General features: G+C 40.1%; 1 protein-coding gene across 1 annotated transcript in view; it reads right to left on the reverse strand.

The window, feature by feature from the left end:
* Nucleotides 1-1,309: 1,309 nt before the first annotated feature.
* The window catches only part of LOC138615784 (vasorin-like), a 38,088-nt gene continuing 21,982 nt past the window's right edge, over nt 1,310-17,415 (reverse strand). Inside the window, exon 2 of the mRNA XM_069689607.1 lies at nt 1,310-5,980. Coding sequence (XP_069545708.1) covers nt 3,833-5,959 — 2,127 coding nt within the window. The 5' untranslated portion in view covers nt 5,960-5,980 and the 3' untranslated portion in view covers nt 1,310-3,832. The remainder of the gene's footprint in view (nt 5,981-17,415) is intronic.

A 17,415-nucleotide genomic window follows, 5' to 3' on the forward strand; every position in this document is an offset into this window, starting at 1 on the left:
ATCTGAGAAACCGGCCCTCTGAGCCACAGTGGCTTCTGTCACTTCTCCAGGTCTTTGAATAAATACCCCTAATTTAAATGCCTTTAATTTTGATATACTGAAAGGGTATAATCCTTCCCATGAATATACAATTTGTATTTCAGACTTCCTACTGTTCTTAAATGTGTTCAACTGGAAAACTTTGATAAATGCAGACTTCAGTAGGGAGATGTGTTTCATTGATGACACAAAGCAAGCATTTCAAGATGACTACTCAAATGAAGTCATATGTGTGGCTTCTTAGAATAAGTTCTTCTCTTTTTAAATTGTGTCCAAATACAAACTTGCAAATAAGCTCACAAGGATTGGAAATAATACAGAGTAGAAAAAGGTTCCTCTCACTCATTTGTAAAGCTCAAACACCAATCAGCTGAGTCACTCCAGGCGCCTGGTGATTTTACATGCTGGATCACTATCATGGCTCGATGATACACGTAAATGATAATTCATGTGTGTTTCAAAACACTTGCTGTAAAAAGGCCCATTAAATTTAAGATTTAAGATATTCTTTCAAGGCGGGTCCATTAGAAATGTTCATGACTCTGTTTTCATATCAGAGCAGACATACCTGAACAGTGAAATCAATGTTGTCTCGGTTTGCTTGGATGGATTCTGATTAGTGACACAACCGTGAACCAGGGTTATCATTTTACCATTTTACCTGAATATAAACATTCACTTGGTTATTAAAGAAAATAAATCATACTTTTCTGCCCCTGCGTTATTCCAGTAAGTTTGGACTTTTTGTTTACTGTTTTTATTGGGCTGTGGGTAAGATAATACAAATTTAAATTCTGCGTGGAAAAGAAACAGCCATTAGCAAAAAGCAGCAGAGCCATGTAATGTCTGTGATTTGAAACGTGTGTGTTACTGTGTAATTTTTTCCACTGGCATCTGTTCTTGGCTATTAGCGGAAAACACTGAATATGACCTCCATCCACAAACCAACATAACGTCACACAGTGATCGTGTTGTGGTTGAGGTTAGTGCAAATGTGTGTCTGTGTGTGTAATGAGGTAATGAGGAGATACGCGCTGTGTGTATTAAGCTTCTGTTGTTAATGGAAATCCTTCCTCAGTTGTTTAACACTTCTCTATGACAACACCCTCAAACCAACTTACAGTCTCAAATAAATTCCTCAAATCCACAAACTGTTGAAGTTCTCGCTATTGAGCACATTAACATGAACATTACTGCACCATTAAAGAAAAGCATATAAAAGTGACTTGAAGCTTCAGCCATTTTGATAAAACAGAAAACCACAGCCGTATTATCATCAGGACATTTTAATACTGTTCTTTCTCTCAGCATTGCTTTTTTGGCAAAAATGTACACAGAAACACTATTGACACACTAGCTGACAAAAACATACAACAATAAGAAAAAAAAATACATTTCCCTAAAGAAACAGGGAAGGTACTGTAACAAGCATGTTGAAAATATTTCAAACATGTCCTGCCCCTCTCACTGTCCAAAGTAATATAAAGAGTCTTCCAGTTGATATGTTAAGGGGAAAGAAGATATATGAGCATCTGTGTCTGTGTTTATACTGGAATATTGACAGAAAGTATGGAGGCCAGAGAGTGTTAAGTGGATTTTGGACAGTGCTGGAGTATAGTGCATGGACTCAATGAGGTGTAGAAATGAAAGCAAAAAGCAAAAACAAAATTCTGGCAGAGATATGCAGGTATATGCACTTTCGGTCGTTGGATAGCCAAAAATGGGGTCAGGTCTTAACTAAACTAAATGCAATTTCCTGTTTCTTCATTTTTAGTTCATAATGTAATATGATACAATGCGCTGTGAGACTAAATAAAGGCCCTTTTGTTCTTGAAATACACATCAGCATGTAATATGACACTACAAGATGTCAGTATGGCTCTGTACCAATGTTGCTGAGGCATGTCTCTGTAAACCGATTATACTAAGTGATATGAATTTCTTTTTCATGGTATTTTTTTCAGGGAAAAGGCTTAAAAACAAACACTAAAACCTGTCACAAATAAAGAACAAGAGATCCGAACATTGCATTTAGCCTAAACATTTCAGTCTGTTTGGCAGTAAACAAGCCAAATAGTCTCTAAGCACACAAACCCATCATCTTTGTTGACCAAAAGCACACTGGATGGTTAAAGTGGAGAGGCAGACTACCAACAAGAGGTTATGAGAGAACAAAACGCTACAGGGGGACACTGTCTAGACGATATCTCTGAGACGATATGGTCAGAAGCACGAAACTCGTGGCTTAAACTCACTGAATTGCCTTAAATCTTTTGGAACTTACTTTCATTTCTTGGCATGCGTGTGCTGCTTTGTAGGAGTGGGCTCTGAGGCAAAAGGCCTTTGAACACAGTTTTGGGAGCTTTGGTGTTCAAAAACAGTCTGAGGCTTGTCTTGACCAGGTCTTTATGGAGTTTCAGCAGAGCTGGGAGAGAGTATATTGTCTGACACTTAACGGTTACATTCACTTGGTGAGTTCCTCAGGAATATGGTGGCAAACAAATCATTCTGTACTTGATGTAAACATGAGTTTAAATCTTTTCATTAATAGAGTTTAGTAAATATCTGACTACTGTAGTGTCTTCGATTTGGTTTTCCAAGAACTAGCGCTAATATTTACTCAGGAAAGCTACATGTAACCTAAGATGCAAATAGCAAATTAACCAAATCTATGATGATGAATGAAGGCTTTTTCAAGCAGGGACTACTCATTTTCCCACTCACAACAATGGCAATACTGAATAAACATGAACAGCAAAAAACATGATAAAAATACAAAAACACATGACAAAAACAGAATATCATGACATCAACTTGACAAAACAGCCTGTCGACAAAACAGAACAATGCAGGCAAAGTCCATTCTCATCTATCTTTCACAGCAAATGTATCCCCCTGAAAGCTAAAAGCTTTGGGATGTGAGATTGTTATGGAAGATCTGTTGAGTGAAGAATCCAAATCCCCATGTGAAGAAACTTGGAAGTTTTGTTTAAGAGTAGCTAATGTTAACAATAAAACTATGTTTAGACCGCTTTAATGGTCATCAACTTTTTACTAATTTTTGCAAGGTATTTTTTCTTATTGCTTTTCCTTATGGCCATCAGTCTTGTGGCAGTCTGAGAGGGACATTGGAAAGGAAAATGTATATTTCTTTTCAGTGCAAGTTCTTTTATATAATCCTCGTGGAGTCGTTGGAGTTAGTTGAAACTCGTTTTGTACCAGGATGTGTGGTTCAGGCAAGTCTACATCTGCATCGCTGTGTCCATTAAAACCACTGTCATGTCCTCCAGTTCTGTAGCCCAAACGCTGAGGCACTTTCTCCATTCCATATCTCCCAAATCCAGCAACAGGATTTCAGCTCATTCATACTGTTTCTTTTATATAAACAAAGAATTATTTTTTAAATGAGCTGTCAGTTACAGTTGTGTCAATGCGAAAAGGCACTTCCGTTTTTAGTCTGTTACTAGGACCTCTCTAGTCGATTGCACTTCATTTAATCACTTGGGTTAGGTTTCACCACATCAAACTCGGCTCAATGACTTTAAACCACATCCTGTTCATTGTCCCACAGTAGTTTAGCACATTTCCAATGTGCTATTATCTTAAATCCACCATTCAGTGTCTCTGAAATCCATTCTGTAGTGTCATCTTCTGAACAACAAAGCATAGTAAGTGCCACTTCTCACATTGTGGATATCTGAAATTGGAATGAAACTTTTATTATAACCACGAAGTGAGCAATAGCAGGACCGTCCAAGTCCAATGGGCACTCTTTCCAAGATCTTCCCGAATGTTAGAAATAAGACGGCTTTAGGGATGCTAAATTGTTATTTGATGGGCAGCGTCCTTGCATTAAAGGCGCTTCATAGTCAAAAACCCCATTTTGTTGCAAGAATGGAGGCGGCTGGGGAGTGTTACAACGCTCAATCTCAGGCTGCTTGAGGGGTAGTGTCCCATTTCCCCCATTCTCCAGGCAGGCCTTTATTCCCTCCAGTTCCATGGGATCAGGATCAGCTGGGCCCAGCTCCACCTCCATTCCTGCATTGGCCTGCCTCCTCTTCCGCAGACAGATGATCGTCCCAGCCACCACAGCCAACCCCAGCACCAGTGCCAGGGCAGACAAAGCAGAGATGAGAGTGTAAGTCATCGATATTTCAGGCTCCTCCCAGGGGTCTATGGACGTCAATGGAACCCCTTCCGTGCGAGCCTCGGTACATGACCCTATTTCCACGGAGCTATTGACCCTCGAGTTGATTCTCTCACCCAAGGGACTGGCACAGACTGAGTAGGTACAGTTGGGTCTCAAACCGCGCAAAGTGTACTCAGGGTAGGATGCTGGTACACTAAGTATCATTGGGCGGCGGTCAGGCCCTGAGAGGTTACGGTAGGTCAACCTGATGCCACGGATATTTGGCCGTGTCTCGATGAAGCGATGCAGGTCAAGAAGGATTGACGTGGATGTCACCTGCCGTGAGCTGATGGCATCAAGTTTGTCGGGCATCGGGGGGGCAATGACAGAAACCTCTGTAACTGAAGGCTTTGGTGGCTCAGGAACCTCATCCACATTTTCACAGTAGAGGCCAGATGTTCCAGAGGGACACATACAGCTGAGTTGGCTGAGTGGATCAAAATTACAAGTACCCCCATTGAGACAGATGTTTGGTGGGCAGATGTGCTGTTCGTATTCCCCACTGGTGGAGCTAGGGGAGACTGGAGGTTCTGGTGGAAGGGGGTAGCTACCTGTTTTGGAAGGGATGGCTTCATCACTGGGTGGTGGAGGAGGAGGAATAGCATTGGTATGGGTGGTTTCTGGAGATGTGGTTGGCATCTGGGGAACGGGAGTACTTCCAATAGGGGAGCTAGTCATCACTGTCGTGGTTTGTGGACATCCAAAATCGTTATGCTCCAGCGCTGAAAGCATCTTCCCAGCGTTAACAAGAGGAAAGTGACATCTGGTTTCCTCAGGCCTCCCAAGAATTACCCCCTTCTCTTTTAGCCAGACAGGGAACCACACTAACGGACACAAGCAGTTGAATGGATTCTCAGCTGCAGTCAGGTGAATCAACCTGGGGAAGTTTTGGAAAAAGCTCTGGGGAAATCCCTGCAGATAAAGTCCACTGAGATCCAGTTCCTGAAGTCCAGACAGTTTCTGGAAGTCCTCCACCCTCAGCTCACCCAATGGGTTGGCAGCCAGGCTCAACTTGATCAGCCCCTTTAAGGAGTCCTGCTTTAGGGCCAGGGGAACCTCATCTAACTGGTTTATCGAGATGTCCAGTTCATGAAGGTTCTTGAGGGAGGCTATGAGATCCTCATCCACAGAGATAAGCCCTAAAGAGGCCACTTTAAGGGCCTCTAGGTGGGGAGTCTCGAGGTCTGAGGCTCTAAGGGTTGGGATGTTGTTGTAGCTAAGGTCTAGAAGGAGAAGGTTGGGGAAATGAAGGGATGGCAGAGACGTGAGCTGGTTTTCTTGCAGCTTGAGTTCCAGTAGCATCTCCAAACCTTCAAAAGCTTCCAAATGAATGCTCTTAATGTGGTTTGCATGGAGATACAGCCTCTCCAGCTGGACCAATCCAGAAAAGCTGTGTTTGGAAATGTGGGTGATGCGGTTAGAAGAGAGGTCCAAGTTCTTTAGTTTTGACAGCATCTCAAATACATCATCTGGAATCTCTGTCAGCTCATTCTGGCTTAGATCTAGCAACTCCAACTCCACTAGGCCTTTGAAGTCATCTTGGGTGAGAGTGACAATGCCATTCTGGAAGATGTAGAGATTCTGGGTGGTGGTGGGGACACGGGGCACAGCGCTGGAGTGCCGATGAATGCAGAATATCGACTCCTGCACCTGGCAGGAACAGTCGGCTGGGCAGTCAGACGATAACGCCAGACCAGTAGAGAGGAAGAAGAGCAGCAAGTAATGTAACATGGTGATGACAGTCTTGCAGCTCTGAAAGACAAAAAAGAAAGAGAATATGGTTGTTGTTAATCACCATTTGCTGTTTGAATTTATCATAAAATACAAATTCAAACATAAAATAGACTATCAACTATTGATAGAAATAATTACTCTATAAAATACTGTAAATGAAAGTTTATTTTTTTCTCAACCTTATACCTCCACAACCTTAATTCTGTTTGCTCAAATACAAATGCCAGAGGATGTTTTCTTTATCTTTTCTTTAAACATGTCTATATAATCACATTCAAGCACACAAGCACAGGGACACAGATTTACAGGAGCCTACAATACACGTAAACCTTTGCTAAATCAACAAACCCTTCCTTCAATACACAGAAAGGCATACATGTACAAACTATAACACTGACTACTCATAGTGGATTTTCGCTCATATCCTTAATGAGCAGACACCCCAGGGATCAGAGCCCATAGGCCAAGCGAGAAGTTAACACAGCCCACCCAGGGTGACCCTTCCTGGGTAAGTAAGAAGTCCATTCAGCCGCTTCCCTGTGTTTATGACACGGTCCTTAGCTCATGAAACCCAGTCTGCAGTAATGCAGGAGGACACCCTCAACCACAAGACTACTACACACAAACATATCCAAGGCAAATGGGGTGCGAAGACACAGACACACATTCACTAAAAAATATGGATGCCACATACAGGACTGCAGGAAAATGGGAGGGGGGTGGGGGAGGGACATTTGACAGAGTGCTTATATGTATATATGTTCTATATATAGAAAATGCATGTGTTAGACATGGCAGGAGAAAGTAGTAGGGTGCAACTTTAAAATCCAGTTTCTAACACTCATGCAAACCATAAATGTGAATATGTGAGGGCTAAAACAAAATGAAATGTAAAATCTGCCTTCTTCTGAATTGCCACCATAATGCAGCACAGCGAATAGAAGCTACATTGTCCAAACACAGCTCTGTTAAAGAATAAGTGGATCAAAGATATAAACTTTCCCTACCTCTCCTCCTTTTTTTAGCTTCTTCCCTTTTGGAAAGAAGAAAGATATGTTCTATTAATGCAGCTACCCCCAAAAAATAGGGTAAAAAAAAAAAAAAAAAAAAAAGTTGTTAGATTTACTGCCTTGGGCGACATCAGGAGCAAGCCCTCCATAATGTTATAATGTTGGAATTCACTTCACTCTACTTGATTGTTTTCTCTCTTCATAAGCCCCATATATCTATACCTCCTAAAATTATGCGCAGAAACACAGGGTAATTATCAGTATAAGTATCACATATGTGATTGAAATTTGACTGGAGTCTGAAGAAGGAACATATCTCTTTCTGCAAACTCCTATTCACATGGAGAGTGAAGGTTTCATTGCCTGCATAGCCACTATGGAAATCACTTTGTTCTGGATAAGCTATTACTTTACTATTATTATATTACTATTATTCAGCCATTCAGGCAGGAATGGGTTGAGTTCATGCAAATTTCACAGACATTAGTGCAAACAAGGCTGTGTAGTCAGCACAGAATATTCAGTGGTGCGCCTGGATTAAGTATGGAAACTGTGACTGAAGACTCCAGACCAATTGGAGCCCAAAAATAATTATATCATCGGACTGATTTTGGATGGGTTTGTGTTGTGTAAGGGTGTCTTAGAGGCAAAAACACTGAGACACGAGTTTGAACCTGGCAGCAGTCAAGGGGAGTTAAACTGAAGGTGGAAAGATTAAACCAAAGGAAACTAAGGAGACTCTGAAATTCAATTTAGAGCAATAAAAATACAAAATGGCAGCATTCAAAAATACTTGGAAGCTGTGATTTCTTTGTGGAATAACAAATTAACAAATTCCTCATGAATTGTTCAGATGATTCAGTTGTTATTTTAAGTGAATACATAGTGTAGCAGTATATCCTTTGTCATCATGTGTATTAGTCTCCACTACTCTTCTTCCCTCTCCTCTCATCTCTGCTCTTGACCTGGTTTGTATTAGTAAACTCTTGCACTCCTGTCCTTCCCAGGACTCCTGAGGTGGAAGTTGAGGGGAAGCCTAAGATTTTTTTATCTTTTTTCTGTCGCCTCCATTTATTTCCCCTCCCTACCCCCACAATCCAACGTAAGGTCAGAGCCTGTCAGTGCGACAAGCATTAGAAATATTCCCTCAAAATCTGTCTTTATGAAGAAACAAGACGAAAAGTAAGGGAAGAGAGAGCACTGATTTTTTTCGACCAATACAAGATAAAAAAAATTTAAAAAATGTTGTTGGTCTTAAGAACCAAAATTTAGCTGCTAAAAAAAAGCAGTAGTAGTTGGGTTTCAGTGGCACACTGGAGAAACCTCAAATCTCCAACCTGCTAGTCTCTCCAACATTAAGCCAGAGACCTGTCACAGCATGTTTCTAAGGTTTTTCTTGTGTTTTATAGAAGGTGACCACAACACACTGGTATAAATAGGTGACATGAAATACAACGAGTTGTGTGTGAGCAGAGCACACCTCTCCATCAGTCTCGTCTTGTTGTAAATCAGACAGGGTGAGTTTTTGACAAAAAAAATTGACTTATAAATCAATTTTGTTTCCGTTTGAGTCATGTTGGTGCAATGTCTATGTGCTCGGGCCAAAACGTGTCAAATACAGACATATTCTTGATCAATAGCCACTGAAATTTTCTTTTAATTCTTCAACTGCTATACAGTTGTGAGCCAAAACAAAGAGTGTGTTATAAGTGGGGCATAGTGTCACTAGTAACTGCATGTGGAAAAAGTAATAAGAGATAAAGGGTGTTTTCACAACTGAAAGTCCAGTTCATGTTCTTGTTACGTCGTGAACATTTGATACAGTTAGTTTTGATCTCTAATTGCAGTTTTGTGAGTGCGCTCAAGAATTTGGTTTACGACCAATCATCATTATCTACGAGTGGAGGTGGGAACAGGAAAAGTTCCTCCTGCATGTTCTATTTCAATTATGTGCTAATGTCAGTGGAACTTGGTGACTTTTGTTCTGTGTGAAGACATCAGTGGAGACAGCAAAGCAGCTAACGTAAAAAATGTGTGGCATCACGTTGCTAAAGTCACCAAACTACTCTGTCACATCAGAAGGACAAAAAGACCTGTGATTATCTGCATTATTCCAACACATAAAAGTACAAACTCAAACAACAATGCACACACACACACACACACACACACACACACATACAGTATGCACACAATGAAAATGTCTACAATGTGACAGCATGCTCTACTGATGACAAGGTATTATTGGTATGACAGGACATGTGACCGCCTTTGTTTTAGGGACATGTCTTGGTTTAAAGACACGCTCTGCGTCTGAATCCAGATCTTTCTTTGTCTACAGTCACTACAGTAAAGCTGCTTGTCGGCCCTTTCGAGGTGATACTACAGGCACACCGGCGAAAAGAATAGTTTGATGACAGCAAAGGAGAGGAATGACTAGGACATAAATGGAAGAATAATAGGGTTTAAAATTCAAGAAAGAAAGAGAAAGAAACAAACCATGCAGATACTGTAGGCTTTTACATTGACAAATCTTACAGTTGTCCATATTAAGATTAACATAACAGGCTCCACTGTATTTATCACACTCTTTAAGATATATTCTTTCATAAAATATGTCTGTAACTTTAAATCCCAAGCAAACAGTGTGCATCTAGTCTTGTGGCTTTGCAGTTGCCAAAAGATCAGTGTCAGGACATGCACTGTAAGTAAACCCCTCTGACAGGATGTGTCATTTACCTCCTCTGTGCAAGTTTAATTCAGGTGAACCCACTGCTGGGTGGGATGGTAAGAAACCCGTTCCATCAAAGAGGATAAGAATCTAAGCCAATGTGAAATCAACCATCTGCCCTGCTGAAGCATCCCTGTTTAAGAAACAGAATAACTGTGTTTTCATATCACACCTTTCCACAGGGAATTACCCTTCCAAAGTCAGAAAGTATCTAACTCTGGCTGTTGTTTGTGTGGTTTCACCGTAGCTTTTTTTTTGTTCACATTTTTCTACAATTTGAGCTGTTCCCGTTGACCTTATTATAAACTCAGATGAATTCAAATATTAAATCAATAGCATCTTTTTGCAGAATTCACAAACTGTCTTTTTAAATTCTGTTTTAATTTACTGTCTTTGTCAATTGCCTGTTTTTAAATGACATGTATTAAAGCCAAACACATTTTTTTACCACATTGTAAACGATTCCAAACTAACTGAATACGTACTGCATGAATGGCTTTTTAAACACATGGTAGCAAAAATGGCAGTTTTTTTTGTTCTATCAAGGCTAGTTCAGACCAAAGATTCACAACGAGATGATTTGACACTTGCAACGACTCACAAGTCGTCAGTCTGCAGCGTCCTGAAAACCTCCACACCAGAGCAATTAGATGAGAAGGTGAATATCATTTTTTACTGCCTTAAAACAGAATAAAGAGAGAGAGTTACTTGCAACAGAAGTGGGTTGAGAATGTACAGCTGCCCTCGGGTGCTTCAACATAAATATCAAGGGGCTGATGCAAATTTATGCTGTGAACTTGAGACTGTTGTCAATTTCTCTCATCTTTTTTCCTGATTTGGTGTTGCATGACTTTTGTTGTATTTTTAAGTCACCTATTAAAACCTATTAATATCACAGCAGTGGATTATAGCTCTTGGCTTGTCTTGTCATCATCTTAACAAAGACCTTTTACATTACAATAACTGATAATAACCATTATTGGTATAAATACTACCAGTAGTCCTGGCGTATGTAGCAGAATTAATACATTTTTTATGATGTGCTTGTGACATTCATGTTTTAGTTTTGCCTGCCATTCAGTTCAGCCATGTACAAAAAGTTGAAAGTCTAAAGTGCTTTGGTGTAAAAAAACAAAACAATAACAGACCTGAAATGGTTTAAACACAATATTTCCAAAGAACTTGCAGGACAGCACATTTATTCTTAACTTCAATCAGCCTGCTTCTCCTCCTCTTCTATTCTGAAACTGGCTCTGCTTTTCAAAGGAGCGACAGCATAAGTGGGAGGGAAATGAGGAACACCAACAGCTCGGTTTGTGCATGCCCATTTTAAGTACATCTCCCTCTTTTTTTGGCACCTTGGCCCTCTTCTGTTGTTTTCATGTTGACCGGGTGCCCACATCATTAAGCCAAGAATCTGTCATGTACTATATTAACCACAGCAGTCAAAACTCAGGGAGCATTAACTGTATTTACTTTGTGTGCAATCACATGACTTGGAATTGCAAAACTAGTTCTCTTTGCTCTTTCATGGATTCATAATTAAACGTGAGTTTTCTTGCCGTCACAGTCAGACTTCACGGCACACATTGTATACTCAGCTATTTGTAGGTGATAAGGCCGAATGATGAAAGACATAACGTCACTGTCAAAATGACATGAAACAGGTCAACACACACTGTTAAAATGCACAGCAACACAACACACAGCCATGAACACACACACACACGGATAATCGTATGCTCACACACACAATCCTGCACATGTTCAGACACACACACACACACACACACACACACACACACACACACACACACACACACACACACACACACACACACACACACACACACACACACACACACACACACACACACACACACAAAACCAGAGTCTACAACACAGCTGGATTCTGTTACCCACAATACAGTGCAGCCATCTCTGACAGTGAAACAGAAGGAGAGGCCCACGTAAACCTTTGTCCTCCCCTGTGATAAGAGGAAGGTAGTGAGCGAGAAGAGAGAGGGAGACTAATGAGGGGCGATACAGGAGAGGACACTAGAGAAAGACAGAGAGACAGAAATGTGGTACTTTAATAGCTGATTGCTGACGACTGCCTCCATTAATCTACAATCTGCTGTAAACAAAAAGCTGACTCCCCTAAACCTAAAGTGCACGACAAAACCCAGATGTGACAGTGTTGGATTTCCTCTCAAGTTCAGGTGGAGGATGCCATGTGAAACCATGTATCACGTATTGTATGCTAGCCTATGTATGCATGAGAATCTATTTGAGGCCAACAGACTCCCATTCAACATCTCTCACGACATACAAAGTCAATACATGTCTCTTTACAAGTCATAATGGTGTCGTCTGCTAAAGTTCCTCCTTTTTAGTTCCCTGGTGGTCAATCTGAAAATAATTCCATCATTAATTAGATATTAGGCCTCAAAAGGCTGTATTTTTTAGGGTGTTTGTTTGATTGACAGGCAGTCAGGTTTCTACTATAGGTGGGCGGGGCGTAGTGTCCTTGAGTTCCCAATCAGATCAAGTCAGATTCACCACTCGCTCCTCTCCAGCTCGTATAAATATGGTCACTTCTGGCTCCAAAATAGCAAGATGACGAACTCAAGGCTTCAGAACGGCACTCCATAAACCACAGCATAAAAATGTCATCAACTGTCATATACTTGTATAGTTTTGTCTCTTTAATCCTGCAAAGCAGCACAGCTAATATTGTCATGGCAAAGTCCTTCTATTCCTCATTTATTTACACGCCACACCAGTGGAGATGCTTTATGAAGAGCAGAAAAATGTCTGAGGGAAGCTGAAAATATTGAGGACAAAATCACACCCTCAGGGCGCATTAAAGGAGCGACAAAAGCAATGGAAATTTGTGAGTTTTGGGATCAGTTGTAAAGATACAGACACAAAGCAACTTTTCCCCTGAAGCTCCAACAAAAACTGTTTATACTCATGATACTGTGGACAAAAGTGTTCACCAGGTTACAGATGTAAAATAGTAAAAAAAAAAATAAATAAAGTGTCAATTCTCTTTACAGACTGAATTAACAGTGTTTCTTCCTTCATTTTTGTCCCACATTTGATGTCTGCTACGTATGCTTACATGGGCAGATAGTGGTGTGCTTTTCTTTTCTGGGTTAAAATAAAAGTGCAAAACTCTAGTAAGTAAGTAAGCAATATAGCAGACACTGATGTCAATAGAAAATTAAATACGTTTTAAAAAAGGATATGTGTTTCGTCAATTCACCAAAAGCAATAGCGTGAATTGCCTCCAAAATTTACGAAACAAATCTTTTCAGGATGACCACTTTAAAGGAAAAGAGTGAGGGAGGAGTTGGAGGGGCTGTGGCAAAGGTGAAAGAGGGGGAGTCAGGGAGGAAGGTACAAAGAAGCAGAGTGGGCATCATAAATTGTGTTAGTGTTGGTCTGCTGGGAGATTACTTCATTCTCATTTTGAAATCAAGGGGGACATGAGTTAGTGGTACCAACTCCCCAACGTAAAATATCCTGTTACCTAATGCCTGAAAGGCTTAGCAGTAAAATCTGTTTCAATCTTTGTAAAACTCTTAGTCCCCCAAACTATTGTGTAAGCAAATAAAGTAAACCCTTTACGTATGTGTGCTGTTCTGGTGTTGCACAGGAATGCATACGCCGCACATGCACAGACAAGAATGTGTAAGGATATAATGACGCTTAAACCCTGAGCTCGCTCAAAAAAAGGTAGAAATGTTGACCTGATGGAGTGCTCGATGAAAGGCGACGAAAGGATGAAATATCTGACAAATTTCATGTCCATCCATCCAATAGTTGTTCAGATAATTCAGTTTGAACAACAAATGTCAACCTCACACTACTTTTTTGGCACTGACTGAATTGTTTTGCCACTATTTAGTATAAAGAAAAACCTTTTCATTCAGTACCAATTCTTTTTTTTAGTTTACACTCCATCCGCACAAACACATTTTTGTTTTTAAGCGCATAACTTTTGCTCTGTTCACTAGGAACGAGTAAATCTCCTCAGTATCAGAGGGAAAGTATTTACTGTGCCATCTTCTTGGCCAGCCCTCCCATATTAACAAAGTATGTTCAAACTTCACATTAGAGTGCCTTATTTCACTCTTTTCAAACAGAGTTTTGGACACACCCCTGCATGTGCTGCTTTAAGTTTGAGCTTCTCTGTGTGATGCCGGCAAACTAGCATCTACTAGCCTGTGAGGCGTTTAGGCAACATTGGTAAATTGTTGCATGTAGTGATAAGTTGCATGTGGGGTGTTTAGGGGACAACTGCTAATTGTAGCTACAAAAAACAAGCTGGGTTAAACTCTCCCCCACTAAACTGCATGAAAACTAAAGATTTTCACGGCAATATGTCGCGTCATTTTCTTTTTCTCAAAATAGATGTAAAATTGGTTTTGAAAAAAGTATTGTTCCGAAACTAATATCAAAGTCACAGTATCTGTACCAGTATTGAAAATTTGCGAACAATATCTAGTCTTACTTATCGTGGTAATGAAGAAAAAGTTCTCCAAAATCATTTGGGTGCATCGTCTGGGAACTCTGAACATCTGTTGATCCGTCACGTAAATGTTGACGGATTACAACTTGTGAAATAGGACAAGTGAGAACTTGTCCTATTGGTGACTCCATTATCAAAAATCAGTTGACCACTGAAGAGACAAGCATTCAATATTTCCATGTGTAAAAAAAATTCACTGGAATCTATTTAATAGTTGTTAACGATATTTCAGACCAGACCAAAGTGGTGACACAACCGACTGAGTTCAAACAATGCCAACAAAAGTTTTACCTCCCAGCTTTATTATTGTTTAGAATTTGACAATGTACATTACAAAACACCATTGGAATATGTGTTTACATGCAAGTGATCGGAGGATGATCTCAGTTAAATAACTGAGTGAATCACATTTGTTTACAAAGTACTTTTGTTGTGGTGGATTAATCGTTGAGGATTAAGTCATGTGACTAAATTTACGCAGTGCCTACCTACAAATGACATAACATAATGTGACTCAGACAGTCAAAGATACTGTCCTCGAAAATTAAAAACAGCTAAAACTAAAACAAAAATCACGTGAAATTCTCGTAATAAAACAACATAAAGATACGAGAAGCTCGGGGCCTGGAGTGGTCTTCACTCTGCATGACGGTGAGCCAACCGCATGTCTGCAGTGAAGCGGACAAAGCCCAGTCGCCTCCTGACTCGCAAAAGCAGAGTATAAATATGTCACGCTAAAAACAATGGACTGTGTGAAATGAAATAGCAAACACATGCTAAGTATGAGACTAAAAATGACAGTTTCCCCTTCTGTCTCTGTCTCACTCCAGCTGCATGCTTGACCTCATCTCTTTCTCATCTCTGTGCCTTAATATGTTTTTAATATTGAAATTGATTTTGCCAAAATATATTCTCACAACTGTGCACTCACACACCCAAACACATAAGTGGACCATGACTAGTCAAATCTGGAACAAATTAATAACACCATGTGTGACAGCTCCTCCTCTTATTTGAGACTTCAGTAACCCTCCTTCTTCAAGCTTTCATCAGCTGTCTGATACTGATCTGATCTGCATCAGGTATTTTCTTACCCGCTGTTTTTTTCTTTCCACCAGCCCTCCTTACCCTCTGCCTCTTTTCCAACTGTTTCAGTCGACTTCTGTTACTCTATCCCGCTCTCTCTCTGCTCTTGGTGCGTCAACTGGAGTAGCTGTAAACCCGCTGAGAGTTATGAACGGACAACCCTTTGTCTACAGTAGAAGTATTTTAGATCTTTAACCTCCATGTGGAGGTCAGAGGTCAAAGGTCAGGGTAAGGACAGGGATCCAGTGTCTGCTTCAAGGTTACAACAGGTGACTCATGGTATGCTGTTAAAAAAAAAAAAAAAAAAAGAGTCTACAGAGACTCTACTGATAAAAGCAGTATGACTGTTAGCATGCTAGAACACAATGACAATGAACCTGGCTACTCCCCATTGGCTTTGGTGTTGGTGCAGAGATAATTATACGTCATGTCGTCAAACAAACTGGATTCTAATCCATCATCATCTGACAGTGACCTCTCCAGCTTAGTGTTTTGGCCTCTGTATCGGTGCCAGCAATGCCCCGGTGCGTTCATGTCGCACTCAGGTATGGCAGAGATGCCTGCTATGCTTCTGCTGCTATGATGAAAATGCACAGTGGCATCTAGGTGTGCTAATTGTGTATTTGTATTTGTACACTCTTGCATACAGAAAGTGAAGATATTTTGGCTTGTCTTCGCTTCTTTAAAGTACTGTTTGATTGTTATGAGGCCTAGTTTTAGGGTCAAGGTATTAAACTCTTTGGGCGATTTGTTGTTAACAATCAGACGTTTTTGCATTTTTAAAGCTGAAATATTTTGATTACACTCTAAGCCATTTGATTTATGTAACTACCATCACTGATAATTGCTGCATTCCATTTTGCTGTTTGGGCGCTGGTGGCTGGCACACCGAAATGAGACACGGCCCTCGGCAATGTTGTACGGGAAGATTGTGTTTACGAGGTGAAGCTGAAAGTTCAAGCAAACATGGTGTTTGTTGTGTTAAATTACTACATAGTCTCAGTTCCATTACAGAAAGGTAAGGTAAAGGATACTTATAAGCCTCATCATAGTTTAATATACACCTCATGAAGAAGGAGAGACATTTATTGGTATTGAACCTTGGAACATATAAATTGCACCTTTGACTGCTACGTTTTGGTGCACATCCAATGAATTGCTTCTTTCAAGTTATTGGGTTCTTCTTTTTTTATCTTTTAAATTAAAATGTGCTCACTGCAGTACAGGGTTGTTTGTCTTTGTTGTTAAAGCCATTATGTCAATAGATGCTCATTGAAATGCAGTTGCTCAAATATTAGAAAATAAACGCCTCGAGATAAACATTTGGTGGCGCTAATTTTCTACTCATTTGCCACTAAATCAGAGCTGATGAAGGAAACGCAAATAGATGAAGTCATTATAAGAGCACCAGTCAAACATTGAACAGTGGAAAACATCATGGGAATAGTAAAGGAACTAGAATCTTTTGGTTTTATCCAGTATTGTTTTTTTCATTTTTTATTTTTTTTTTACAAATGATAGAAAACAATTCTTACAGTTACACAAAAGTATTGTGGTCAGCTTAAATAATTGCAAACAGGTGATTATGTAATACCTTTGACAGACCTAATCACAGTACCTATAAGATGTAGTTTTTGTTGTACACAAATGAAGCACAGGCAGAGTCCAGCTTCAATGAGCTGCTTCATTCATGCTACACCTTCAGGGGTTCACTCCTCAGCTGTTTGCCTTCCAGCTGACTCACACCGTTCAATCATAGTTATACAAATGTATACAACTGTCAACTTTTGGTGCTGGTGTTAGTTGTTGGTTTGTTAAGGGGGAATTTGTTCTCAAAGCTGAATCCTTATTGTGGTTTGGACACTTTGACCGCTCCTCAAACTGTTTAACCAACAGCTGCAAATGGTAAAATCCTTAATTTCTCGAGATTCAGAACAGACAGAACGAGAACAGATTCATATAGAATGAATGTTGAACCCTGCAAATGTCAAAGGCAATGTTCAGACTGCAGGCAAGTTGGATTTTGAATCTCAAATCAGATCTTAAGGACAGACTGTACACACAATTATTTGCAAGTAAGTAGATC

The sequence above is a fragment of the Brachyistius frenatus genome, unplaced genomic scaffold (genome assembly GCF_029030835.1).
Source record: "Brachyistius frenatus isolate BFR_SWC_R1_liver_20210118 unplaced genomic scaffold, ASM2903083v1 Contig_7, whole genome shotgun sequence".
NCBI classification, from domain to species: domain Eukaryota; kingdom Metazoa; phylum Chordata; class Actinopteri; family Embiotocidae; genus Brachyistius; species Brachyistius frenatus.